Below are 27,555 nucleotides of genomic sequence, written 5' to 3' on the forward strand. Positions count from 1 at the left end.
AACTTCAGGCACAGCTCTATCCAGGAAATGTATTTTCGAGTTTCCGTTAGTTTTACTTGAAACCAGTTTTTCTTTGGTGTATTGTTCTTAGTATTAGATGATTTTTCTTTGGAAACTGTGTGAAGTTCCTCCAAGGTTCGAGCGGCAGCATAGACACAACAATTAACTTCATGTAATGAACAGTCCGATGAAAGTTTCATAGAAATAATATCATTTAATAAATTGATTTCATTTTTGGGTAAAGATTCATTTGTTTGTTTAATTGGCCTCCGATTTTCTAAAGGTATGCCAGATATTTCATCATAAATAGAATGAAACAAAATATACACAGGGTTTTCGGAAAGATCTGCAACTGAAGAAGAGGAAGAGTGAGGGTGTGAAATTTCGGGGCCAATTAGCTCTTTGTCGGAAGAGTTTCCATCAGCAAGAGGAAAGAGGTTGACACGGACGTCCATCAGAAGTTTTGAGTCTGCTGCCACTTGAGCATTCTGTTCATGCAAAGGTTCCTGACGGGCACCAGTTGTGGGTTGAACTGGCTCACGGGGCAAGAGATGTTTAAGCCGCCGGAATTGATCTCGGAGATTTTGCTCCATCAGGTAAGCATACATGGGCTTGGCATTGTCCCAATGCAGCTTCAGCGACTTGCCATTGATACATGGATTTTCAGGCCATCCTGTCGCTCTCGCACACTCAAGTAGTGTGGTTTTAAGGTGGTTTGACCAAGATATTCATGGTCGGGTTCTGTGCCTTCCCCTGGGGCAAGTCCCATCTCCAGTATGGCTAGTGTCACTACCGGGGGAAGGCTGACTGGGCTGCGGAGTTGAAAGATAAAATTCTTCTTGGCTATTTGTAACCCAGTGAAAAACCAGCTTCGGGGGGTCAGCCCTAACTGGGTGATGTACGTTCAGTTCAGGGAATAAAATTCCCCTATCTAGGCCCACCACGAAGAGGCGTACATCATCAGGCCCTTGTAATTATTATTATTATTGTTATTATTATTATTATTATATATAAATGCATCGCATATCCGATGCGTATTCATGATACATATTCCACACATTTTTCACAGAAGTTGATCCACAAATTTTAACCCAAATGCAACAGGTGGGATGCTGAATCAGACAGTGTTCCTTGTCCGAACTGGTGACGGATTATATATAAATGCATAGCATATCCGATGCGTATTCATGATACATATTCCACACATTTTTCACAGAAGTTGATTCACAAATTTTAACCCAAATGCAACAGGTGGGATGCTGAATCAGACAGTGTTCCTTGTCCAAACTGGTGACGGATGTCATCCAGTCGTCGCTCCAAGTCCCTGTATTTCTTCTTCTTGGGCGGACGCTTCTGGCCAGCAGCATAGTGGACCAGCGTACTTCACCTTGTGCGACGAGTTCACCTTATCAAAACATCTAGAGTAGATTATCGGAAACCCTAATTACGCCTAAACAGAACCTTACCATCAAACAAAGAAAACCGCAGCTCGGCATCCTGAGACTAGTGGAAAATCGAAAGGTCGGCGTCCTGAGACCGCTTGGTAGTTGACAGGCGTCTGTTTACACAGCAACGGTGCTATCTCCTTACAACTGTCTTTGTGTAGTTTGCTGAAATCAAAGCTTTGGTCCCTTTTTTGGGCACCATCAAAAGCTATTTCCTCATTCTTGATTTTTCTTGGGTTATGTGCACATGATAAATATACATCTGTGAAAAAGTTTCTGCAACAATTGGCTTGCTATCACAAATAGCTAGGATATTATATTTTCACGTCAATTTCTTCTGGTCTAGTGCGTAGTGAGTCCCCCAAGTGCATGTTTCAAAAGGCGTGATTTGCATGACTACCTACGCCTTTAACTGCAGCTGTTACTGCGCATTTGCAGTGACCTGCCATACATGCAGTCTGGGCACGGGAGTACAGTGCACCGACACCGATAACATTCAGCCGGTGAGTATTACCGCCATGACCATGTGATGTTTCTTTGGATGTTTCTTTGCTATCGAAAATATCAAATAGATTCGTTGAATGTATGTATTTCAGAACATATGGGTGTATATATCAGGCCTTAGTATATTCATCTTTAAGTCTTCAAGGTTTTCTCGATGCATAGTGTGTGTGTATGCTTTCGTATGACTGTACATGTATTTCACGTACATGTAATCACGAGTGATAGATAAGATATATATGTGACAGGTCAACCTGCTGTCTGGTGCGGTGTACGGCAAATGTGGTATTATGTCACAGCTCGTACCTGCTGTCTGGTATGGGGTAAGGGAACCGAGGTATGTATGTATTTATTCGTAGTTGTTGTGTTGTATGGGTTGGGGGACTGAGGTATGTATGTGTCAATTCGTAGTTGTTGTCTGGTATGGGTTGGGGGCCTGAGGTATGTATGTGTTAATTCATAGTTGTTGTCTGGTATGGGTTGGGGGACTGATGTATGTATGTGTTAATTCATAGTTGTTGTCTGGTATGGGTTGGGTGACTGAGGTATGTATCTGTTAATTAATAGTTGTTGTCTGATATGGGTTTGGGGAACCGAGGTATGTATGTGTTAATTCATAGTTGTTGTCTGGTATGGGTTGGGGGACTGAGGTATGTATGTGTTAATTCAGAGTTGCTGTCTGGTATGGGTTGGGGGACTGAGGTATGTATGTGTTAATTCATAGTTGTTGTCTGGTATGGGATTGGGGAACCGAGGTATGTATGTGTTAATTCATAGTTGTTGTCTGGTATGGGTTGGGGGACTGATGTATGTATGTGTTAATTCAGAGTTGTTGTCTGGTATGGGTTGGGGGACTGAGGTATGTATGTGTTAATTCATAGTTGTTGTCTGGTATGGGTTGGGGGACTGAGGTATGTATGTCTTAATTCGCAGTTGTTGTCTGGTATGGGTTTGGGGAACCGAGGTATGTATGTGTTAATTCATAGTTGTTGTCTGGTATTGGTTGGGGGACTTAGGTATGTATGTGTTAATTCAGAGTTGTTGTCTGGTATGGGGTTGGGGGACTGAGGTATGTATGTGTTGATTCATAGTTGTTGTCTGGTATGGGTTGGGGGACTGATGTATGTATGTGTTAATTCATAGTTATTGTCTGGTATGGGTAGGGGGACTGAGGTATAGATGTGTTACTTCATAGTTGTTGTATGTGAAATAGCTTACCTGTCGTCTCTGTTTGGGACTTGTAAGGTAAGTATATATGTGATATAATGTTTGTATGTGATAAATCGTATCTGCTGGTAGGTATGTGCTGGTGTAACTTTTTAGAGAGACGTATAGAGGAAGAAAAGATAAACCTTAGGCTGAAATTAATACAGCTGCATATATGTGAGTGAGTGAGTTAATATTTAACGTCACATCGGCAATATCTCAGCCATATCGTGACGAAAACAATTTATACATTATAAGTGAACATATTTTAAAGAATAAAATCTGTCGACAAGGGACTTCCTAGAGTATCACACATATGAATATTAGACTAGAATGTAAATCTGAAACATTTAATTGAAGAAGACAGTACACTATAAAACACGGGCTATAGATCGCCAACAACTGAAGGTAGTTCACCATACTAGGGTCCATGGTGACTTACAGAACATTTGCTTCCTGCATGGACCCTAGCTGGATTTACACCATCCTTTCAACTATAGGCAATTATCTAGCCATAAATTAAAAAAAACCCATATATCCTACGATTAAAAATAGTGGTAGGTTTAAATTAACTTTGAACAATTTTGGGACTTACACATTCATGAGGACAATAATTTACAATACGTCAGCGCCCTTTAAGGGTACAGCCACTAATAATCTCAGTTTCTAATCCAAACTACCAATAATAAAATATATATCTACTTACAAACTACTCATCAAAAGTTATCTAATAATTCTATTTCTTTTCAAAATTCCATAATTAAATGAAAATAAACAGTACTAAAAATATCCTTAACAGTTTTTACATTGAAATACTTATCCCTTGTGATGGAAAAATTCTGCATATATGTAATTTGATAAGTTGGGAAGGTATAGTGTAAAAGCATAATTTGTATACGTGCCTGCCTATTGTAGATAACCCTGAAATACGGCTTGAACTGTAATGTATTAGAACAGCGAGGGGACTTACACATTCCCCAACACCACAAATGAGAATTAAACTCGGCATTTGTCTTCACAGAAAGTGGGTGAGTGTGGTTTTACGCCGCTTTCAGCAATGTTCGAGCAACATCACAACTTGGACACCAGAAATGGGCATCATTCATTGCACCCGTGTGCTGAATCGAACCTGGACCTTCGCTTTAACAACTAGGCTACCTCCCCGCCCTCTTTGTGGAAAGGAGTATATCAGTGATAAAGTGTTATCGCATTCTAGTACCCAAATGGGATGCAATGTCTGTAGCACATCTCAGATGTTGTCCGTTCTCGTATGTCTGGAATATTGTCATAAACATGGAAATTGTATTCACACAACACTGTTTTGCCCAAACAAAATAGCGTCGGGAAATTGAAACCTACATTTAAATGCTAGAAATAAACCCTTTTTCAATATTCATGAGAAACTTCTGCTTCTCTAATAGCATAACGAAAAGATGGAAGGAATAGGTCAACATGTAGATTATGTATATTAGCCACATAAAGAAACTGTGCATTGTCAAGATATTATCCCAGTTGATAAGTACGATAACAATGTCAAAGGTACATATAAACTGTAATCGAGGGATCATGAGACTATAACAAGTCGGGAGAATTTTTAATTGAAAAGTCAATCACAATGACGTCACGAGTCCACAAGCGGGACAGAGGTCAAACGACCATGTCACAAGCTCAATAACGGGTATGTCCACCATCGGCATTGAGAACAGCAGTGCATCGACGACGCATAGAGCCCATCAAACGTGCAAGGAATGCTTGTGGGATGTCACGCCAGATTTTCTCAAGTTCTGTTGCAAGGTCAAGGACGTTATCTGGCGGATGAGGAAGACGGCGTAGACGTCGATCCATCTCGTCCCAAACATGCTCTATCGGGGAGAGATCCGGTGAATGTGCAGGCCAAGGCAGTAAGTCAACGATGTGGTGTTGCAAGAAATCCATAGCAACCCTTGCCGTATGAGGGCGGTCATTGTCCTGTTGGAATGTTAAATCAGGGCCATAACGTTGCAGAAAAGGAATTGCCACAGGTCGAAGAATCTGATCCCTGTAGCCCACACCAGTTAAGCTGAACAATCACCAAAGGAGTTCTTTGGCGTGTTGTTATTCCACCCCAAATCATCAAGGAACCACCACCAAAGCGATTCCTCTCCAAGACACAGGCCTGTGCATAACGTTATCCCACGCGTCTATCGGCACGTTGACGTCCATCACTATGGGAGATGTTAAACCTATACATGCGTTTCAATAGCCGTTTACGTTTTTGAACGATCGCAAGGGCAGCGGTTGAGCTTTCCAAAGTGACAGTATTGTGTGGCATTCATTTGCTCTGTTTCTCTTTCTCGGAATGCACGTGCAACAACGTCACGGAACGTGGTACGTGCATGTATGTTGGATACATGTCACTGTTCTCTGAGTTTAAATCCTTATGTGTCTACACAGGTTTGATAAAGTTAGATTATAATTTTTTGTATGCACATTTTCCTTATGTGCCCAGTATACAAACAAAAGGTATATGGTATATGTACAAACAAAAGACACCCTTCATTAGCTGCTGTATATGGGTTTACCAAGCTATTTACTTAAGACCAGATCTGTATGTGAAACAAACACGTTACATTTAACAAGGAACATATAATAAAGAAAGTGAAATGAAAAACACTGAACAAGGACGCCTTTAACATAAACACAACATCGATATTGAAAACATTCAGACAGTGAGTATTCACCTTATGATGCTAAATATTTTATTTGATTGGGATCGTATGTAAATGCTGAAACGATTTCGCAGTTCAGGTATGAGGAGGGATCTCTCATTGATGGAGCCTGGTGTCTTGATACATTGTAGTATCGATGTGATTTTGTTTATCACGTAACGTGCTTTACGGCAACCATGTTCAATAAGATTCGATTCCCAACATGGGTACTATATGTGAAGATTATTTCCGGTTTACGCCTGCTGTGACATAGATTTACTGTTAAAAGAATGATTAATTAATAATTAATTCAATGAAGTTTACTGCTATAAATGTAGCATCATACACTGGAATGTACTGGCTGTATCCTCAGAGAGGGTTTAAGTATCGTGATATTATTGTCCTCCTGAGAGGGTACGTAAGTCTTAACACTTTCAAAGTATATTTAAACTTACCCGATGTTTAAACGTTGCATTTTTGTGATTTCAAATTATGGGTTAACTTTCCTACAATTGCTGAAGGGATGGTGTAAATCCAGCTAGGGTCCATGTAAGTAGCAAAGGCACTGTATGTCCCCATGGCCCCGAGTATGGTGATCTGCCTTCAGTTGTTGGCGATCTATAGCCCTTTTTATATTGTATTGTATTTCATAGTTAAGACAGTTGAGATTTTCATGCTGATTTTATAATTATATCTGTCATATTCTAGTTATTTTTACTGTCCTTCGCCGACAGGTTTATATATTTACCATGATTTATTATGCAATTATAAGTTGTGTTTAGTCACGATATGGCTGAAATAGTAAATTAATCACTCACTCATACACCGGACATTATAAGTAGAATGCTTCTCTCGAGTGTAATACGGTTTGATGCACGCCTCTTTGTGCAATGTCATCCGAGCAGGTAGGGATGACACTGCCACGAAAAGGCATACATCAGACCGTATTACCCAAGGCAGAAGCATACAACTTATTTATCACACAACCATGTTAAATGTACAAAATATCATTTTATTCTGGTTTGAACATCGCTACCGACTATAGGACAAAATGGCGTCTGTCTCTCGACTGGATTTTTCAAATCAGCGAAACATATACTGAAAAGCTTCAAACTGCTATAAAATGGTTAATTATGTTTAAGTTGAGTGTGCAAATGATTCAATGCATATAATAGTTTAAATAAGCAGTGGAACTCAGTAAAATAAATCTGTACATAGTGAACTCACAAACAGCTAATCGAGCGGTTTTCGAACGCCGGGCACTGCATGCGTCATATTATGACGGCGGAGAGTTTGGCGGTTACCGTGGCAGTGGGTAATATTTTTTTCCAGTCGTCACCCTCCTCCTGGGAGGGGTTGACACGGAAACTTGTTAAGCGGCACTGACCACATTGACCAAATTGGAATGTGAAACTGTCCTTATGTGCTAAGCGATTGAATTCTATGTTCATGAAACGAAATATTTATATTCTTTCGTAATGGTGCTTAAACTGTAGGGATGTATTTTGCATGATCAATTTTATGTAAATTACAAGTTAAGGGTTTGAAAGTGATTATTTACACTTGGTTAAATGGTAATGGAAACACGTGTCAGCGATACATATCTCCAGGCATTTGGAATACACATAGTAGACGTACATACTTCACTATTTGGTATTGTAAGCGTTTATGAATATTGTAAACTGATGCCAAAACCCAACGCCCAGTTCAGTACACTAGTGATTCGCCATGGCATGGAGAAGGCATCATAATGGTTTTTTTGTGTTTCTCTTTTTTCTTTTTTTTGGGGAATATATTTTGGGGGTGTTTTTGGGGACTGAGGCTTTTAATGTACAAAGACATCACTTCCAAGTTTACTGTCTTGTTCTCTAAACTGTTTGAATTACATTTTGTTTTCCTTAACTACTAGACGTTGTGTCTCTCTGTCATGCAAAACGTACAACGCTGAAACTACCGACATTAAGGCTCGACAATAGCTACCATGCATTTATGTCCGTTGTACGTTATACAGTAGAGTACAAAGTATTCCATAAATGTCAATACTTTGATTTAGTTTAGATTTATAACGCAGCTTCCAAGATAATGGAAGGGCATGGCTATTTATATATGAAGAACTGAACATTTTAAAACGTTCCATAACGAGGCCTACATGCAAATATTACTAAATGAATGTGTGAAAATGTACCAAAAAATCAACACTGTTCTAAAAGTCGTGCCGTATCACCTTTTTATTTGTTTTGCAGGAACCACTTTGACACGCCAAAAATATTATACAAAGTAGATGCAAACCGTACTCATCTTTTTAGGAAGAAGAATTCACGAGTAAAGGACAAAACGCTGGATGTCAGTTGGAAAACAAAACCATGAAGCGCCAAAGAAAGGACATTGATTGCGGATATGCATGGGTGGTTTGTGTTGCTTGCTTTGCTATTGAGCTGCTCTGTGGCACTCTAAACTCTTCACCTGGCGTCATTACACCGGCCATTCTTGAAGAGGTTGATGGCGATTTGGTCAAGGTATCGTGGGTAGGGTCAACATTGCTTGGAACGTTCTCAATGTGCGGTAAGTGTGCTTGCTTCAGGGCTACAACCATACGTCTTGGCTGTCAGTAGAGCAGAGCTGAGATTCAGGTCGAATGTTAAACTACGTGTGTGGCAAACTCCTTTGAGAAGGTAATATCCTTACGGTTTATTCTGTTGCTCCCAAACTTGAGGCTTCGCGGCTCATTCACCACGGAGAGCAAATGCGCAATATTCCATTACGTTATTGTGCAATGTATCATTTAATGCTTTATTATATAATGACAGCGTCAGAAACATAGGAACTATGTATTGTGCATCTAGATGTACTTTATTGCCCTGTAGATTGATTGGGCAATTTAGAGATACCTATTGGCATTGATTTGAGCAAACTAGAATAGCTGTATTCAAAAATGGGGGCAAACTATCTAAAACGGGAAAGTGGTATTATAAAGGAGAGCCGCTCCAAGTCACACAATCATATAAATACCTTGGAGTCTACTTCACTAATCGTCTTGGCTTTTTAGCAGATGCCCAATATTGTTCCACACAGGGCAAAAAGGTACTTATTGGGGTTCTCAAAAGCATTCACATACTCGTAGATATTGATTATCATTCCTTTTTCAAAATATTTGACACAAAAATCCTTCCTATTCTATTGTGTGGTTCAGAGGTATGGGGTTTGAATCATTTTGACGTAATTGAGAAAATTGAAAATTTTATAATAAATTGTATATTTATAAACTTATCCTCTCTCACGGTATGCACCTTTTCTCTCTTCTACGACTATGTGTGGAAACGTGCTGTCAGCTAAGTTGAGTCAAATCTAACTGGCCTCTGACCCGCCGTGACCTCTGCCCTTATCCCGACATCAACGCCCGTCAATCATCCACCAAAGTGTGCAGCTCGTCCAAATGATCACATGACCACCTCTACCTGTCATTCTCGTCTTGGAGCTTCCAGTAATCTGTGATGTGGGGTAGGTCGGGTGGGGCATACCGCGTGAGAAATATACAATTTATTATAAAATTGTCAATTTTTTAAACTTATCCTATCTCAGGGTATGCAGAATCCCACGGTTGGTAGGCGGGTCGCAGATTACCCCGTTACTACAACCACCGGGAAAAACGCTTAACCCAAGGAGGCCAGGAGAAAGCACCAACTCCCGACATGCAAACTCCAAACTTGAGATGGGTTTTTTCAGGTAACCCCTTGGCTTACACAGCACAAAAAACTCTAGGGAGTGGGCGCTCCCGAATTAATGTGGTTTTCAGCCGCAACTTTTGACAAGCAAAAGGACGCAGTTTTGCAAGTAGGCCCCGCCGTCCCGCGATTTATCAGGTGACCCCAGTGAATTTAAAGTCGAGGACCTTAATCTGGACAGTACCTGCTTTGAAACTATCCCCCACAGACACACGCTGGAAGGCGGTGAAAGAAGGAATAGCCCGGTTGCTCAACTAGTTTAACGTTCAGTTCCGATGTCCCCACTTACCAAAGGTGAGAAAGGACGCTTCGTAAACCACACAGGTAATCGGAAATCAACACTTCACAGACGTGATTGCTCAAAGAGTAGAGGTCAGTAAGCGGAATGTCGACCATCTCTGCATGTTGCACAAGACTTGCCTCACAGTCTATCAAGTCATAATTTATGACAGTGCTGACACGCCCTATTCCCATAGGTGAGAATGATCTAAGAGAAAAAAAGTACCAAGATTACATCGATACCTTCTATTTGGTACATAGCAAACCGATCAAGAAAGGATTGCTTTATCTGCGAACACAGGTTGATGACAACTGCTGCGCTGCTGATGCTGACCTTCCACATCTGTAACCGAGGAATTCCGAAGGTAGTGCGAGGCAAAGATGGTATCCGACTTCCAAAAACAACCCTTCGTGATGGACTGGAGGGAACATTCCTATGAAGCACCATGGTGAAAGCCAAAGCCCGGGTCTCCTGAGGGTTCGCCGTCATAGGTGGAGGAAGGTCTGCATAGTCATATGCACACAGGATTGTAGATTTCATCAAAAACACCAAGGTAGTACGGGAGACTTCAGAGGTGGAGTCAGTGTATAAATGGGATAAATAGTTTCTTGCGCAACCTGCAGTGGTCCTTAGAGGCAGCTAGGTTAATCCGTAATGCTCAAACCAGGCATAAGGAAAAATCTTCAATGTCATCTGTGCCCAAGATAGTGGAAAACAGTGGGATCGTGAATGTGCGATCCGACTGTCCTGGTAACTGATTCATGGCAAGGGAATCCCACCGCAAACCAAGGAAACTCTCGCATGTCTACACCTTCCAAACCGTACCCAAGACATCAAGAGCATGCAACTCGGAGATACGGGCAGCTGCAGCCAAGGCCAAGAGCAAAGGTATTAAAGGAGACATGTTCGAAATCTTCTCCTCCAGAGGTTCATATTCAGCTGACGTGAGATGAGCAAGTACACCGTCTCTGACTTCCCATAGCAGCCCTCTATTATTGTCGAGATGGAACAGTTTCCATGTAGATCAAGTGTCAATGCCAGTGCTCTGACTTCATGAGGATGGGAGGCTCGTGGAGGCTCAAGTCCTGCTGTTTTGTAGGCTGTTAAGATGACGGCTCTCATCAATAATGATATTGTTGTACGTGAGATTTCTGTAGGTGTCTCGAGGGATGAAAAGGCGCTTGACCTTGTAGGTAGACTTTTAATGCTCTGCCTGGACATAAGGATAGATACTGAGTATCCTGTGCCCCAAGGATTGACGAAAGTGCTGGGATGTGGAGTTGTCTGTCTGGCTGACCGGGCAGTTGGTTCTTTGCTATGAAATCCCATCTCAATCCCAGATGTATGATGTTGCAATGTGCATCAAATCGTATTCGTTCGAAGTCCAGAGCATGTATTTCGGACATCTGAGCTGCTGTTGCCAAGGCGACCAGAAACAGAGTCTTATGTGTTAAAACTCATAGGATGTCCTTTCTAGTGTTTCGTAAGCGTCACTGGTGAGATGCTGTAAGACTACGTTGGGATCCCAAGCAGGCTCTAAATTTCTTCTGTTGGTCTTGAGGAGCGTAGTAGAGGCAGTATCTCTGGTACTTTGGTCAGCTTAATACCCGTCTACATAGTGATAACCACACTGAGGGCCACTAGGTATGTAGAGAGTGTTGAACCTATTAACCGCCTCGTTTGTCTTAGATGACAAAGGTATTCCGCCACTTGAAGATGTGTTGATTTCATCGCCGTGAAGCCTTTCCTCAGTGTATAATTCTCAAAACTCTGCCACTTGTCGTCGTACAAGTTGCGGGTTGATCTACGTAGAGCTAGTGTGACTGCTTTCACTGCTCTGGCGGAATATCCTCTTTCTTCAAGCAAGTCTTGATACGTTCCATGCAAGTAGCTGGAATACTGTTGGATTCCCCTGTGCTTGCTTGGTGTGCGGATGAATTAGTAGGTTCGGCCACTCTTGGACTTCCTAGTACTTGTATGAGGATGGGAAACCTTACCCTCTCTGGCTAGTAGGGCACGACCAATATCAGTTGCGGCTTCTTTGTCTGCTTGATTTTCTGTAACACCCGTGGAAACGCGTAAGCATTTTAGTCCTTCCCAGGAGATGATTAGAGCATCTGTTGCCCATGCTTGTGGATCTGGAACCTGAGAGACGAATTTTGGTAGTTGTTTGCTGAACTTTGTAGCAAACAGGTCTATCAGCGGATATCCTATCCTCTGTATGATGCATCCGCAGACTTCTGGATGTAACATCCATTACGTTGGGGATGGTTGTGTTGGACGAGATAGGGCGTCTGCTATCACATTCGTGGCTTAGGGAATGTGCCATGCTTTATGTCGATGTTCGGGTTGTCTCTAATGCTGAACAGATGAAGGCTGAGGTCTACAAGATTCCTTAACCTTGTTGATCCTTGTTTGTTGATGTAGAACGCCACTGTGAACTGTCCATATGGATCATCAGTTGTGCGTTCCTTAGTAAGCTAGACCAGTGTAATAATGTGTTTATTACTGCTTTCACCTCGAGCATGGTGATGTGCAAGACTCTGCTCCTGACTCGACAACTTCCCTGCTGCCACTCTTGAAATGATGCATCTACGTAGAGATGAGTGTTGCACTCTGGCTCTGAAAAGTAGTTTCCTCCACAAACATTCGACTTCCGAGTCAACCATAGAAGATATGGTTTCAGCCCGTCTGGTAGTCCAGACTGTCTAGATGAGCGTTCACGAATACTTGTAGTGGGTGCAGTTGTAATCTTCCTCTGTGTCATGTCTTGTGTTAACGTGAGAAGACCAAGTAGGCTCTGCCAACTTCGTAGAGGTAACGGAGAGAGTAGTGCTTGAGATATGATTTGTTGTATCTTGACCCAACGATCCTCTGAGACGACCCTGCGATTCTATGGTGAGATGAACATCTTCCCAAAAATCTGCTCATATCCTACGTTGTAGGTAAGTAGATAGTGAAACCCTTGCCATGTCCGTTATGGAAACGGAGTAATGTCCGGTTCTGGAATCATGACTTGAAGTTTATTTCTTCAATCTTCTGATAATTTGTCAAGAAGAGTTGTCCCGAGAATCCCAACAAAGTGCAGTGATGATGCATAATTCGTCGTCTCAAGATGTACTGGAGCTGCCATCGCTATGAAGTATATTTATAGTAGACTGGCTGCCTCGAGCAAAAAATCACAAGGTGCAACATCTAGAACATTCACACCGGCCTAAACAGTCAACACATAGGTTATGTGGGTCTGCCGCCGAGAAATTACTGCTGCAGTTATCGCAATGTTTGCGTTTATTAGAACCATAAGGATTCACTTTTCCCATTGTAGAAACACAATCATATAGACAAATACACGTCCACACAACGTGGCGACATGAAAATGACAGGTAGAGGTGGTCGTGTGATCATTTCGGCAAGCTGCACGCTTTGGTGGATGATTGGCAGGCGTTGATGTCGGGATGAGGGCAGAGGTCAGGGCGGGTCAGAGGCCAGTTAGATTTGACTCAACTTAGCTGACAGCACGTTTCCAACCATGGTCGTAGAAAAGAGAGATGGTGCATACCGTGAGATTGAATAAGTTTAAAAATTACATTTATATACTTGCAAGACATTTTTAGGGGTGAAAGCAAGTGCACCTAATGCCATGGTATATGGAGATTGTGGAAGATTCCCAACACACTTTTTTGCTAAAGCTAGAATAATAATATATTGGATACGTCTGTTATATATGCCATCTGATAGATACCCTAGACAGTGTTATGATATGATGTTAATGTACGATAACAACGGAAAGACTAACTGGGTGACTAACACATTCGAGAATTGTTAAATACAATAGGTTTTGGGGAGGTATGGCAAAGGCAAAAGGTTGACTTTCATACACATTTTGTGAATAATTTTATTCAAAGGCAAAAAGATATATATACATAAGAATGGGTTGTAACACTGTCATTGCCAATTAAATGTTTCTATTATAGAATGTTTAAATCCCATATATACAGAGAGAATTATCTGGTTTCACTAAATATCAAGAAATCTCGAAAGGCTTTTGCTCAGTTTAGGTGTTCCTCACATGACTTGGCAATCGAAACAGGGAGATATAATAAAATAGAGAGAGAAAATAGAATTTGTACATTTTGTGATCCTAATGGTGTAGAAGATGAATATCATTTCCTCTTAATTTGCCTATTCTATTGTGAGTTAAGAAAATAAATTGTCCCAAAATATTATTCTGTATATCCCGATAGGGTGAAATTTTCTTTGTTAATGAGTACTGATGACAATGTTCTTGTCCGTAAGTTGTCAACCTTTATCTATCAGGCATTGTCTCTAAGAAATAAACATAATAATTCATAGAATGTGTCTACTCATATTGTTGTTTGATATGATATGGTATGATGTGGTGGGATAGTATATGATATGATATGATATGATGTAATATGGTGTGTTATGATATGATGTGATACGACAAGGTATGTGTAATGCGATGTTACATGATGTGATACATTTTGATGTGATATGACTTATTGTGATGTGACTATATTATTTTTTTCTATGATATTGTGTACTATGTTCTTGTATACTATGGGCCTGTGGCCTTCAGTATGAATAAAGATTGATTTGAGCAGGCACACGTATCTGTGCGGTTCCTAAAGAACCGACAGGCTGTAAGACTCGGAAGACTTTGTTGTTCCGTCAGTCTTTGCCACACACAACTCAGGGTCATTGTGTACATATTAGATACACACGTTCGGTGTCAGACGTAAGACATAATTGACTGTTCATCCGTATTTTGAAACATTTGTCTGCAATATATGATGCTCAAACATGACATAATATTGAAGTTCCAATGTTCATGTTTAGTACAGGAAGGAAAAACGCAAAATATGCAGCATATTTACTAAAGTCTGTTGTGGAAAGAGTATGATGAAAGAAATACATGGTTCATTCAAAAAACAAAATGTTTCAAATGAAATTCGGACATACAGCTACAAACATACCAAACTAATGACGGACTTTTTCAGGCCCATTAGCAGGAATTATTCAAGGCAGAATTGGAAACCGATGGACAGGTATTCTGGGTGGTATACTGATGCTTCTTGGACTGACAGCTGCATCCTTTTGTAGGACTGTCACTGGTTTGATCCTTACGTTTGGAGTCATAGCAGGTAAGATTCAACATGCTTGCTGTGTATACTTGACTCGTACAGTGTGGTGAATGTGACACTTTGATTGATGGTTTCAAAACAAAATAAAGCTGTATGCATTGTACATGTATATGCTTTTTTTAACCTACAGGGGATAAAATGCAGTGGAAACTCGTATCTTCTTCATATCTGCACAGTGTGCAGTTAGTGAATGATCCTCGAAGCAGACAGTTAAACAAAGACGTATTTCCATTTGATTTCTCTCTCACTGACTTCATTCACAAACCCAGTGCATTCTTTCGCATATTTTACTACAGCCTCGCTGATTCGCGATTTACAAGACAAGAACATAGTTTCTGATCACTTATATTTTACATTATAGTCAACCAAACATTCTTTTCCCAGGAGTTTCAGTTTACAATCTCAAAGTAATTAGAAAAAGTTACAACTAAATTTGCGTTTGTAAACAAGGCTGACCATTTGTCACCTTGAAAGTTAATAACCTCTTATAGCTTGGGACTATAACCATTTATCCATGACACATTTTCCGTAATTACTCGTACCTCGTTGGTTATTCTGCAAATGTACACGTAATAACTTATTTGCGTATGCTTCCACAACCTGCGATTGTCTGTATCTATATCCACAGGTTTAGGTTGTGGTCTGGCTGCTAACGTGAGTGGCGTGGCCCCCAGCAACTACTTCAATAAGAGACTCCCAGTAGCATACGGTATCTGCATGTCTGGAGGTGCCTTAGGACTGCTGGCAATCGGACCATTAGCAGTTCAGCTGTTGGAGATGTACACTTTATCCGGCGCGTTGCTTATATTGGGTGGCATTACATTCAATGTGTGCTTAGTTGGAGCTCTAATTCGACCACCGTCTACACTGATGCAAGAGGAGTCAATGTCAATAGATCTTGCCCACCACCAAGAAGACACAGATGAGATTTGTGATGCACAAGGAGATCCTACAATGACGATGCAATCACAACATAATGTTCTAACTGTAGAAACTACGACCGTCAAGTTTGAACAGCGTGACGAGAACCAATGTTCTCCAGCTAATTTGCCTCGGATTGTTAAAGAAAACAGTCCTTGGAAAGGTAATGAAACGGCAGAATCTCTGCTGGAACACAGCTCGCATTTAACAACTGAAAACTCACGGAGTATGATAATGCATCAATGTGTAGCCTTGTTCTGCACAAATGGATTTTTCCTGTATCTGCTCAGTATCATTTTCTGGTCTCTTGGGGGTTCAGCTTGCATGGTTCATTTACCAAATTTTGCTGAATTGAGAGGCAGTACACCTGCACAGTCTGCCAGTTTGTTCACTGTCATGGGTGTGCCTGCCCTTTTTTCCGGATTGCTGATTGGTTTTGCCTCTTCTGATCCAGCTATTGGAAACATTATCCTTCACGTTGGACTACAAGGAATGACAGCAGTGTCCCTTCTGCTACTCCCCGTGCTGTCACATACGTACAGTCTCCAAATGATTTTCAGTGTCCTGTATGGTACATACAGTCAGGGACCTTACACACTGGTTAGTCCTATATGCATTGAGCTGATAGGACGATCCAAGTTGGCCATTGGCTATGGTATATGTTCCTTTTGCTTTGGACTCGGCAGCATGGTCGGACCACCCATTGCAAGTAGGTTAACCTTGAGCGTATATTTTGCGTATATTTTCGTGAATGTGTGAGTAGTTGATGCGATAATGCGTTAATTAATGTGTTAATAGACGGCTTGTAACTCCCTACCTGACTGGTGCGAGGAGGTATGAACCAATCATGAAACATGCATAGTCATTAATGCTCAAATATGCATTTTAATATATACTTCTAAAGCTTTCAGTTTTGTTCATGCCCTTAAACTATTTGATCATCAAACTGAGACATAATATTTTCTGTTACATAAAGAACCACCACATTGTGTTTCAGGTCTTATTTATGAAAGTACTGGGGTGTATGACTTAACGTTTCTTTTCTCAGGTAGGTAATTGTGATCACCCTTATTGAAAATCACCATATTGTCAAGAAACAAGTAAAATGAGTTTATGCACTCTGCCAGATGCAAATATGTCGAAAGTGAATAGTCCACTAAATGATCAGAGAGTAAGTGTAGATTTTGTATTTTGTTCAGATATAAACATTCGCATCCCATTTGTTGAACTTAACAGTATGACAAACCAATAATGAAGGATGCAACTTTATGGATGACAACGTCTTGTTTACTGAAAACAGCCTCGTTTCGATGCAGATTTCTGCACCGCTATCACGATTAGCTTGATAACAGTGTAAGAATCAACATCAATAGGTCGCTCTGTGCAATAAACAAGATGTCATCCATAAAGTTGTATGCTTCATTTTTTATTCCCCTTGTTCAAGAATGCTGAACCTTCAGGAAAACAGTTTCAAACAATTGACAAACCATTGATTGTGTTACCTTTAATTTCTGATAGAGACAAACAATTAAGTTGAGAGGAAAACCACAATCGTACATTGTTGAGAAACAACACGATCTCTTTGTAAACATCGGGTATTATTGTCTGTAAATATACATTTAAGGCGCATGCTTTTTAGTTGTTTCAGTACAAACATCAGTGCCTCATTGTTGTCTGCATATTTCACAGTAAGGGAGTATAGTTATACGCTGTTTTAGCAATATATCAGCAATATCACGGCGGAGGACACCAGACATGGGTAAAAATCTTTTTAACTCTGTGTATATTTGGTCAGTGTTTCGTTGCAGGTGCCTGCTTCATCATTAGTGCCTTCCTCGCCTTGTGTATTCCATTGACCAAGAAGCCAACATAAATGGATGTTTAAATCTATGTATGAATAGATATAGTATTTTTTTATCCCCCGTAAGAAATGGGACGGGGCTGTTGGTTTGACCTCCACCCGTCCGTCCGAGGTGATGCGGAGAGATCTTCCAAAAAACCGTCATAGACATGGAAACAAAATTTGGTAGGTGCTTTCAGGACATGATGGAGATCGAAAACGGAAACCGTGTTACAACTTGTTACAGAGTTAAAGATAATTTGCACATTGTATAGAGAAGCACAAACTTCATTCGGACACAACATTTGGCACAAACTGGCACTTTAAAACATTTTACGACTGTGCATTAGGCGCATGTTTTCCAGTTGTCCAGGTTTTGATATGTATGGGCTTTTCGGGGAGTCACTCAGTTGGATGTCAAGGTAGAAGTAAGAGACAACTTTGAGTAGCTATACGAATACCATTTTGAACAAATGAAACAACTTATTTTCCCATTGTTTGGGTGGCTATTCTAGATTTAAAAGAAGAAGAAGAAAAGGACCAAGTTCAATGACTCGCCTTCCTCGTCTCTTGATTAAAAATATAGACCTGCATGAAATGAATACATTCTTGTCCATTTGACATGTGTAATCGATGGGGTAGCGTTGGTCCCGGGAATAGCTTAGAATGGAGACAATCTGCTCACCAGGAGTATGTCCGAAGAACATATGGACTCAGTGTTGTAATGAGTTTAACACTCTTGTGGAAGAGGGTAATGTTGGTGAAGCTGCACATATACTGTCCAGCTCTATAAGCGAGGCTGCAATATCCAGTGGCATGCAAATCAGAAACAGAGTGGGACAAGGAAAGTGAGATCATTAAATCGGAGAAGTACAAACTTCTTGAGAAGTTCAGAGCAATCAACATGAATAGTGATTTCCAACAGTATAGAAGGTCAAGAAATAAACTAAAGGGCACCTGCAGACAAATGAAAGAGCAGCTTCAACATAAACAGGTCACTAAAATAAGTAGTACTCACTTAGGCAATCAAGGCAATACTAGGGAGCAAGTCATTTTAAATGATGTTTAACAAGGGAGAGAACTCATTCTATGAGGCGCACGTAAAATATTTCAGCCGTGAACCTGTGTGAAATGTTGGGTACTGAAAGGCACTGTATGTCATGCGTGTGTCTATGCGTGTAAGATTGGTCGCGAGGAATGGATTCATACCGACATGATGACTGTTGTTGAATGAATATAAACATATATGTGTATATGGGTGATGTTTAATGTTTCATGAAATATCAACACATGTACTTACGGGTGGAGGCCTTGTTTACTGCTTAATAAACTAAACAAAACAAATAAATGGACGTTGATAGGTTTTTAAAGATTATGTTGTTTGCACGAACGTCTGGGCGAGTAAGGCAGGTCTAAATATTTACTCTGCAGAAAGCTGTATTGTGTACGAAGTAACAGGAAAGTTATCTTCGATCACATGTATATCAGATTCCTCACAAATCTTCAATTTGGTAGCTATGTATCTATGTCTGCCAACTTGATCATAAGTCTTTAATTAGTGTATCTAAATTGTCCACTCACAAAGCAATCCATAACACTCGATCGATGCGCCATTGAAAAACGAGTATGAGTAATTTGTGTGTCAAATATTTGCAGATAAATGTTCCAAAAGACAATTGAATGTAATTAAGCCCTGTTAGATACCATTGTTTTTGTTTATATTACTGTATTACAAGAGAGACATTTCGACGCCAATGAGAGTGCCCCAAAGGTATTCATAAGAAGTGGCAATTTGTATCGGTTGTTAGGTGAAGTATATCTTATCCCTGCTTGATAGTTGTGTCCTATTGACAACCTAAAAGTGTTTACAGGGAGTTTACAGTATGAACTTCAGAGCTCCATTTGAGGTATCAACTTTTGCAAACCTTTTATAGTACTTTAAAACTTACCTACAGCTATATATCATTAGCAAACGGCAATCTAAGTATCTTAATAACTGGAGGAAGCTGTTTAGCAATCGCAACTTGCGTAGCAAGTTCACTGATAAAAAACCCGAAAAGTTACATGTAGAACTTTAGGCCATATTTCACAGTTTCTGAAACATAACTCAATTTTTTCATAAATATTGCAAATATTCCACACATTTTAAACAGAGTAGGGCCCGAGTGTGTAGACTCGGTGACTTAGTTGACAGCATTAAGAACTGTTCGTAATGACCACCACGGCATTGTCAGGTCCTCAGTCTTCTATTGAAGGTGTTCACACATCCACAATAGGGTTGGCATTATGTTTCCCTTGATATCACATAATATGTTACATCAGTTTAAACTATCCCAAAGCTCTCAATTGATTTTACGCTTAAAATGTTATCTGGCTAATCAATATCATAAACGGTGTTCAAATGTTTGAAAATAAAACCTGACTTTCTAAGGTGTTCGGAACCATTGCAATTTCTAGATGTCGAATTTATATACATCAAATTAACTACTTCAAACGAGAGTAAATACATCAGCTGAGTGAATATAGCTCTATTGCATACATTGTCATACATTGTTACAAATTCTGCTTAAGAATGCAAGGTGTTAACATTTAGCCGACCATGCAGAGAACATATGGACCTATGACCTGCGGTAAATTCCTAAATAAACTAACTCCTGAACCAACACTTGAACTAACTCCTGAACCAAGAAAATATTTTGTTTGTGTGTCACATGTTATATATAAAACATACATAGACACCTTCAAACACTCAATAAAATATAACATCCTGTCATATGGCCTGTGAGACACAAGACACTACATTATACCTGAAGCAGAATCGTAGTGAATAGAATATCACAGCTTTATAAGCAACAGTGAAGTGCGGTATATGTAATTGCAGCACTACAAACTATTAAACTATTAAACATTTTAGTAACCAATGAAGCTAAGGGTTTTATTAATTTAACATTACCTAGCATAAATGCGGCCTGGTCAGTAGGCGACAAGAGAGAGAGAAAAGGTTAATGTCGTAAATCCGAATATAGTGAACAGCTGACCAAAATGTGAACTTCGTCCTCAATCGTACTGCCATCACTACAAATATTATCATCTAAAGGTCTTTAGGGCATGTAAATCTACCGACCTCTAATTCCAAAGGTAGGGATCCACATCGTAGCCTACTAAGGATACTGCGATGAGATCTAGGCAGAATTTCAGTAATATATGGCTCAGCCGTTCATACGTTTTTAAACTCTTTTGAAGTACAGAGTTAATTCCCGTTAGGTTTCCCTCGGTCTTTCCAGAATTCTTTAGTTTTTTCCCTGACAATGTGAAGATCGTATCCACTGTGAAACATTATAAATTCCATTTTAGACATATTATACAGGTCCACCACGTCGACATCCATATTGTAAAGAATATTAACAACTGTTCTATGCAAGATTTTGAACAAGTATTAGACCATCTGCATAAAGCACTGAGTATTCTTGACTGTTCAGTACTGCAGTGCTTACGCCCAAACCGTACAATTTCAATTTGTTTGTTAGAAAATGGAGTTGTACATGAGTACAATGTGTGAAGCTCATTTCTGGTGTCCACCACCATGATATTGCTGCAATGTTGCTAAAAGCGGCGTTAAACTAAACTCACTCACATAATTCGTTCACATCAATTTGGACAACTGGGCACCTTGACACACTTTACCACCGCGTTCAGAATGTGTATGTGTGTGTCAGGTTATTGATGTCACCGGTGTCGCAACGCGAACGAGTCCACAGTCAATGTACCCGTGTTGTAGGATATTCATAAAGGTTGCTTTAAGAGTTGGCATGAGTATAATGTCATGTTCAGAGTCTAAGCATTTAACAGTCACCGGTGGTATTAGTCACAGTATAGTCACTGTCAGCCCTAGTGTCAAACAGATACCATACAAGCACCTCCTAGGCGGAAATTAAGCCTCAGTGGAAGCTTCGTCATGACCATTGAGAGGTTAGCAAACGCAGCACTGCTTTCCATCTCAGACTTATCTTCCGGATTGAGGTTACTAACTGAAGCTATCCTATCAGTTCTCTGTGAGTTTAAAAGACATATTTGCAGTGGGACATGCGGTCTTCTCGTGGTATCATGATGAATGTCTAAAAAAAGCAGTTGACTGTCGAAGCGCCCTCTTCTATGGCATTTACACACATGGGTAAACTGTAAATGCAGTCGATTTTTAAGACGTATAACATTCTGTCCTGTTTCAGAGATGCATGTCTGGTACACTGGTTTGTATTGTAGGTGTAAGACAAGGTTAAGACTGTTTATTGAGCCCGTTCCTGTTTCAATTGTTAAATTAAGTAGTGTATGAGACAGCAAATGAGTGGCTAATTGGTTTATACAGTTTCACTCAGGTCTAGTTTACATTCTACCCTTTTGATTTTATAGTGATTTGACACCGTTAGAGAACTCATGTCACGCTCTCCAGAGAAAGGTACAATTTCTACAGAATTTCTGTGTTTAAAAATTAATACGAAATGTCGGTAAAGTGTCTAAATCTATAAATTGTAGTCTTACAAAATAAATCTGCAGGAATAGACAATCTTATTCCAGATTTCTTTAAATGTGCTAAGGATATTCGTATGTCATATCTACATATCTATGTGTTATATTTTATTTAATGTTGGAAAAAGCTTATTTTCCCAAAGGGTGGGAAGTTGGTATAATTATTCCTTTCTATAAAAGTGGTGATCCTAATAACCGAGAGCATTATCGAGGAATTACTTTACTTAGCGTTTTTTAGTAAAAAATATATGTATGTCATTAACAGAAGATTAATATTTTGGTCTTATGCTACAAATAAGATTAATGAAGCTCAAACAGGTTTTAGAGAAGGCTATTCAACCACTGACAATGTATACTGAGTCAAAAAAGAAACGTCACAAAATGTAATTTGAAAAATAATGAATAATTTTGCTCTGATGATACATCTATGTATCCGAAATGGGATCCCTATCTTTCGACTCTAGAAAAACGTTAGCAAAACCCACACAAACCCATCCATTCGTCGTGCAAATGACGTTAGTGTCAAATCAGGTTTTGCACGTGCAGTCGATCACGTGATCTTCGCATCGAAGTTTTGCAAGCGTTGGAAGATAAGATCATTTATTGACGTAGCAAGAGCAATGGGATGCAGCCGTCGTACTGTGTATGACTTGCGAGGTCGTCTACAACAAACTGGCACCACGTGAACACGACGTCACGAGCAAAAGACCGTCAAATCGTCCTACGTCACCTACGTGACAGATTTCTGCCGGCTACACGAACCAGGGCTGAGATGTTTAGAGGTCGACTGTCCTCACAGACCATTCGAAATCGGTTGCGGGCTGCCAATCTCCATTCTCGACGTCCATATCGTGGGCCAATATTGACGCCGTTTCATCAACGTCAACGTCGGCTGTGAGCCCAACGTCACCTCCGATCGACCCAAAGAGACTGGAATCGAGTCTTCTTTAGCGATGAATCCAGGTTTACCCTTCGCGGACGGCAGGCATAGAGTCTGGAGACGACGTCGTGAACGGTATGCCCAATGTTGTGTACAGGAAGCCGACAGATTCAGGGACGGAAGTTGCATGGTGTGGGGTGCCTTCTGTGGGAACAACCTTTCCCGACTTCTGGTCATCCGTGGAAACCTCACTGCTGCTGCTTACCGCGACCAGGTGCTCACCCTGAACTCGTTCCTTTCATGGCGGCTCATGGCCTAGGTCCACAGTTCCAGCATGATAATGCTCGGCCGCATACCTCGATGTTGACACGAAATTTCCTTCAAGACGCTGGAATCAACGTCATGGACTGGCCATCGAGGTCCCTTGACCTTAATCCAATACAGCACACAGATTCTCAGCAATGAAATAATAACAATTTAACCCTCTTACCATCTCTTGTTCTTTTATAGTGCCCTGCGGAAAGAATGTGAAGTTTCTTTTTTGAGTCAGTATATTTATCCTAAACAGCCTCAAACAGCGATATCTTTCTTGTAAAGGTTCGAAGTTTTATGTCCTTTTTGTTGATTTTTCTAAAGCCTTTGATTCTGTTAATAGAAATAAATTATGGATGCTATTAACAGCACATGGTCTTAGTAATAAAATGAGGAACATGTTACTAAGCATATATAACAATGTTGAAGGATGTATTAGTAGGAGTAAGGGGGTTTTGTCAGCAACTTTTGGTTGTAATATTGATGGTCGCCAAGGATGTATTCTGAGCCCATTCTTGTTTTCATTCTTTATAAATGAATTCGCTACCGCTGTTCATCAGAATTGTAATGATGGTATACAACTACATCCTCACATTGTTAAGTTATTCCTCCTATTGTTTGCCGATGATATTATCATGTTTTCTAGCACTGTTAAAGGCCGTCAAATTACTGTTTTAGAAGATTATTGTAACAAGTTTAAGTTATAAATAGAGATAAGACTAAGATAGTGGTTTTTAAGAATGGCGGGAAATTATCCAAGTTTTGAGAAATGGACATTAAATGACAATTATTTAGAAGTAGCCAAGGTATATAAATATTTAGGTGTATATTTTTCAAAAACCTTATCATGGAACATACATGTACATCCCTACAGGGTAAGAAAATACTTATGGGAATATTTCATAATTTGAAGAAGGCTGGTGAAGGAAGTTATAATACATTCTTTAAAATATTTGACTCCAAAATTTAACCTATTCAGTTATATGGTTCAGAGGTTTGGGGTTTTACACATTTTAATGTTTTAGAAAGGGTTCATCTTTATGCATGTAAAGGATTTTTAGGTGTTAAGGACAGTACTTCTAACTGCATGGTTTATGGAGAATGTGGACGTTACCCTTTATATGTTGAAGCATATAAGCAAATTTTAAGATATTGGATAAGGTTAGTAAATATGCAGCAGTCACGTTATCCCAAAAAATGTTACAATATGATGTGCATGTATGACAGAAATGGTAAGATAAATTGGGTAACAAATGTGAGAAATATGCTTGAAACATGTGGATTCGGATATGCTTTTAAACTTGATTGTATAAGCTTCCCATATGTTTTTATTAAATCTGTAACACAAAGGTTAAAAGATATGTACTTGCAACTCTGGACTGCCTCGCTAACTCTATCACCCAAATCCTCATTGTATAGCACTTTTAAATCAGATCTTATAGCAGAGCATTACCTCCTTGGTGTTAACATTAAAAAGTTTAGGACAGCAACTGCACGACTAAGATGTACATCCCATGAATTTAATATAGAAAAGGGCAAATATCATAATGTTCCACGAGAAAATAGACTGTGTATGTTATGTGATTTAGGGATGATAGAAGATGAGTGTCATTTTATATTAGTCTGTCCGCAATTTCACAATTTAAGAATGTTATATATACCCCCATTTTATCGCACCAATCACTGTGAATATAAATTCAGTTTACTGTTGAAAGCAACAAATCTACGAATTGATGAAAATATATCAATGTACATCTATCATGGATTCAACAGTAGAAAATTTCTTTTAAATACTATGTAACTGTACACACTTGTATTGTACTATAGGCCTGTTGCCTCTTCAGTACCCTGAATAAAAGAAATTGAAAATGGTATATAAATTCTATAAAGGCGATGCAGACATGATCCTTATTACACCTATATGGGGTTTTCCAGTAGGCCTTATAATTATTGGTCTTAAAAGGACGAGATGATATAACACCAGGCCAGGATGGTATACAATGCCGTCCAGTAATTCCGCGCACCTAAGCACATCGATCGCAACACGGCAGCTAACGTCTTTTTTTGTGGTTTACGTGACTAAACATGCTGGTATGCATCATAATTACCTAGAAATGTAAGTTTTATTGACGACAACAAGATTCTAACGTTGCATTATGCCATACGGTTGACCCTACCGGCGTTCTGACTACATCGCTGGCTGTCCAGTAATTGTGCGCAGCACTTTATGAGCATAACATCCACATGGAGATCCTAAGTATGGAAGCGTATTATGGCCAGATTATTTTCAAAAATCACTTCATCAATGTAACGAAGAGTGTTTCATATTAAATCCAATTATGAATAATGAAAAAAAAGTTTTAACAATCTGAAGAAAACGACTTTTCATAAGACTGTCAATTTATCTGTCAATTACTGTTATTTACTTACCTTTAGTGATTTAAAGCCAGTCCTTTGTAGAAATGTCCCGATTTCAAGCGTAAATGTGGTAGCAGACGATGTTTACCTTCGATGCGGAAGTACGCTATTGCGTTATCTGGGTCTGATAAGTACACAATCAGGTACACTTGCTATAATAAGGTGTTTTCAGTAATGGTTAAATGATCTGACAATACCCACGTGTCGAATACCAAAGAAATGTTTCATGACGTGCTTGTGTGACGAGCAAGCTCGGATACATTGGTTAAGTTAGGGCATTGTTTGTGTAGATTAGGGCTCAGGGGCAAGCGCTTATTTCAAAGATTCAGGATCAAAAATGTATTTCTTCTCTCTTTCTACAACGTTCGAGGGACAACTACCAACAGATCTGGGGTGGTGGGGTAGCCTAGTGGTTAAAGCGTCGGCTCGTCACGCTAAAGACCCGGGCTCGATTCCCCACATGGGTACAATGTGTTCAGCCCATTTCTGGTGATCCCCGCCGTGATGTTGCTGGAATATTGCTAAAAGCGGCGTAAAATCATACTCACTCACTCATTCCAACAGATCTGACACTGTGATTTACATGCTGGTCACTAATATGCAAACTTTATGGTTTTCATAAGCTGTGAAAATTCAAAATGGTTCCTTATCGCTTCAAACACCCCGACATTTGAGAAAATGTAATCCTTGCAACTGAATTCCAGTTTCTGTTAGCATGACCTGCTTATTTACGATTAAGAAAATCAAAGCAAGGTTTTGTTTACATCCCACGTTCCATGTGTATAATATACTCATGCCAATAATGGTTGTCACCCACCTCCCCACCCCACCCCATTCCCCCTCTCCAATTACAAAATTGAAGGGAGTGACAACCATTATTGGCATGAGTATATTTGATGTCATCGGCAAACCCTAACATTATTACCAATCTAGCAAAACATCTGAAAGGATGAGTGAGTGAGTGAATGATAATTGATTTGTGTAGCGCCTGGTTTCCAGATTAAACATGACTGTCTTCAGATGAGTTAGGAAAGAGTATTTTGTTTGACGATTTCTGATTTTCCAGTGGTAAGAGCAATCCACAGTTGTGGAGCTCTTTGTTTCAGTTTAAGTTTTAGGAACATGAAGTAGTTTATCATTGGCTGATCTTAAAGCTCTTGTGGGTTGGTAGCGATGTAACATGTCCTTAATATAAGTTTTGGAATTTTCATCACTTAGTGCTGAATACGTGATAGAAAGAGTCTTGAAAGTGATGCGGTGCTCTACAGGTGAGTGAGTGAGTGAGTAAATATTTAACGTCACATCGGCAATATTTCAGCCATATCGTGACGAGAACAATTTGATATTGTATGAAATATTTGTATATTATAAAAAAACCTGCCGACGAAGGACAGTAAAACAACTAGAATATCACAGATGTAAAACTAGTAATTAAATCTAAAACGTTTTAACAATAGGGGAAAAACAATACAGTATAAAAATGGGCTATAAATCGCCAATAACTCAAGGTAGATCACCATACCAGGGACCCGGTGCTCTACAGGTAGCCAGTGGAGTGGTTTCAGGACGGGGGTGATATGGTCAGTTCTTCTGGTAACAGTTTGTAGTTTGATGTTAGCGGTAGTTGCTCCATTGAGGAGGGCATTTCCATCGG

The 27,555-nt window shown here is 39.8% G+C and overlaps 1 protein-coding gene and 1 long non-coding RNA gene across 6 annotated transcripts; one reads left to right on the plus strand and one right to left on the minus strand.

Moving 5' to 3' along the window:
- The first annotated feature begins 1,875 nt into the window (after positions 1-1,875).
- On the plus strand, positions 1,876-17,817 carry LOC124283582 (monocarboxylate transporter 9-like). Of its 5 annotated transcripts, XM_046719592.1 has the most exons (8): positions 1,876-1,948; positions 2,195-2,283; positions 8,083-8,401; positions 14,863-15,006; positions 15,635-16,090; positions 16,382-16,636; positions 16,925-16,975; positions 17,736-17,817. In XM_046719592.1, the coding sequence occupies exons 3-8, from the start codon at positions 8,203-8,205 to the stop codon at positions 17,798-17,800; spliced, it is 1,170 nt and encodes a 389-aa protein (XP_046575548.1). In that variant the 5' UTR covers positions 1,876-1,948; positions 2,195-2,283; positions 8,083-8,202; the 3' UTR covers positions 17,801-17,817. The 5 variants fall into 5 exon arrangements, with proteins under 5 accessions (XP_046575548.1, XP_046575525.1, XP_046575541.1 ...); XM_046719569.1 differs by having other exon boundaries at positions 15,635-16,636; XM_046719585.1 differs by having other exon boundaries at positions 15,635-16,527.
- Positions 6,195-26,475, minus strand: LOC124283624. Its single transcript, XR_006900369.1, has 3 exons — positions 26,464-26,475; positions 23,031-23,036; positions 6,195-6,263 (listed from the first exon to the last, which is right to left on the minus strand). It is a non-coding gene; the product is annotated as an uncharacterized LOC124283624 (long non-coding RNA).
- Between the last annotated feature and the right edge of the window lie 1,080 nt (positions 26,476-27,555).

The sequence above is a fragment of the Haliotis rubra genome, unplaced genomic scaffold (assembly GCF_003918875.1).
Source record: "Haliotis rubra isolate DU_JTF1 unplaced genomic scaffold, ASM391887v1 Scf1094, whole genome shotgun sequence".
Taxonomy (NCBI): Eukaryota; Metazoa; Mollusca; class Gastropoda; order Lepetellida; family Haliotidae; genus Haliotis; species Haliotis rubra.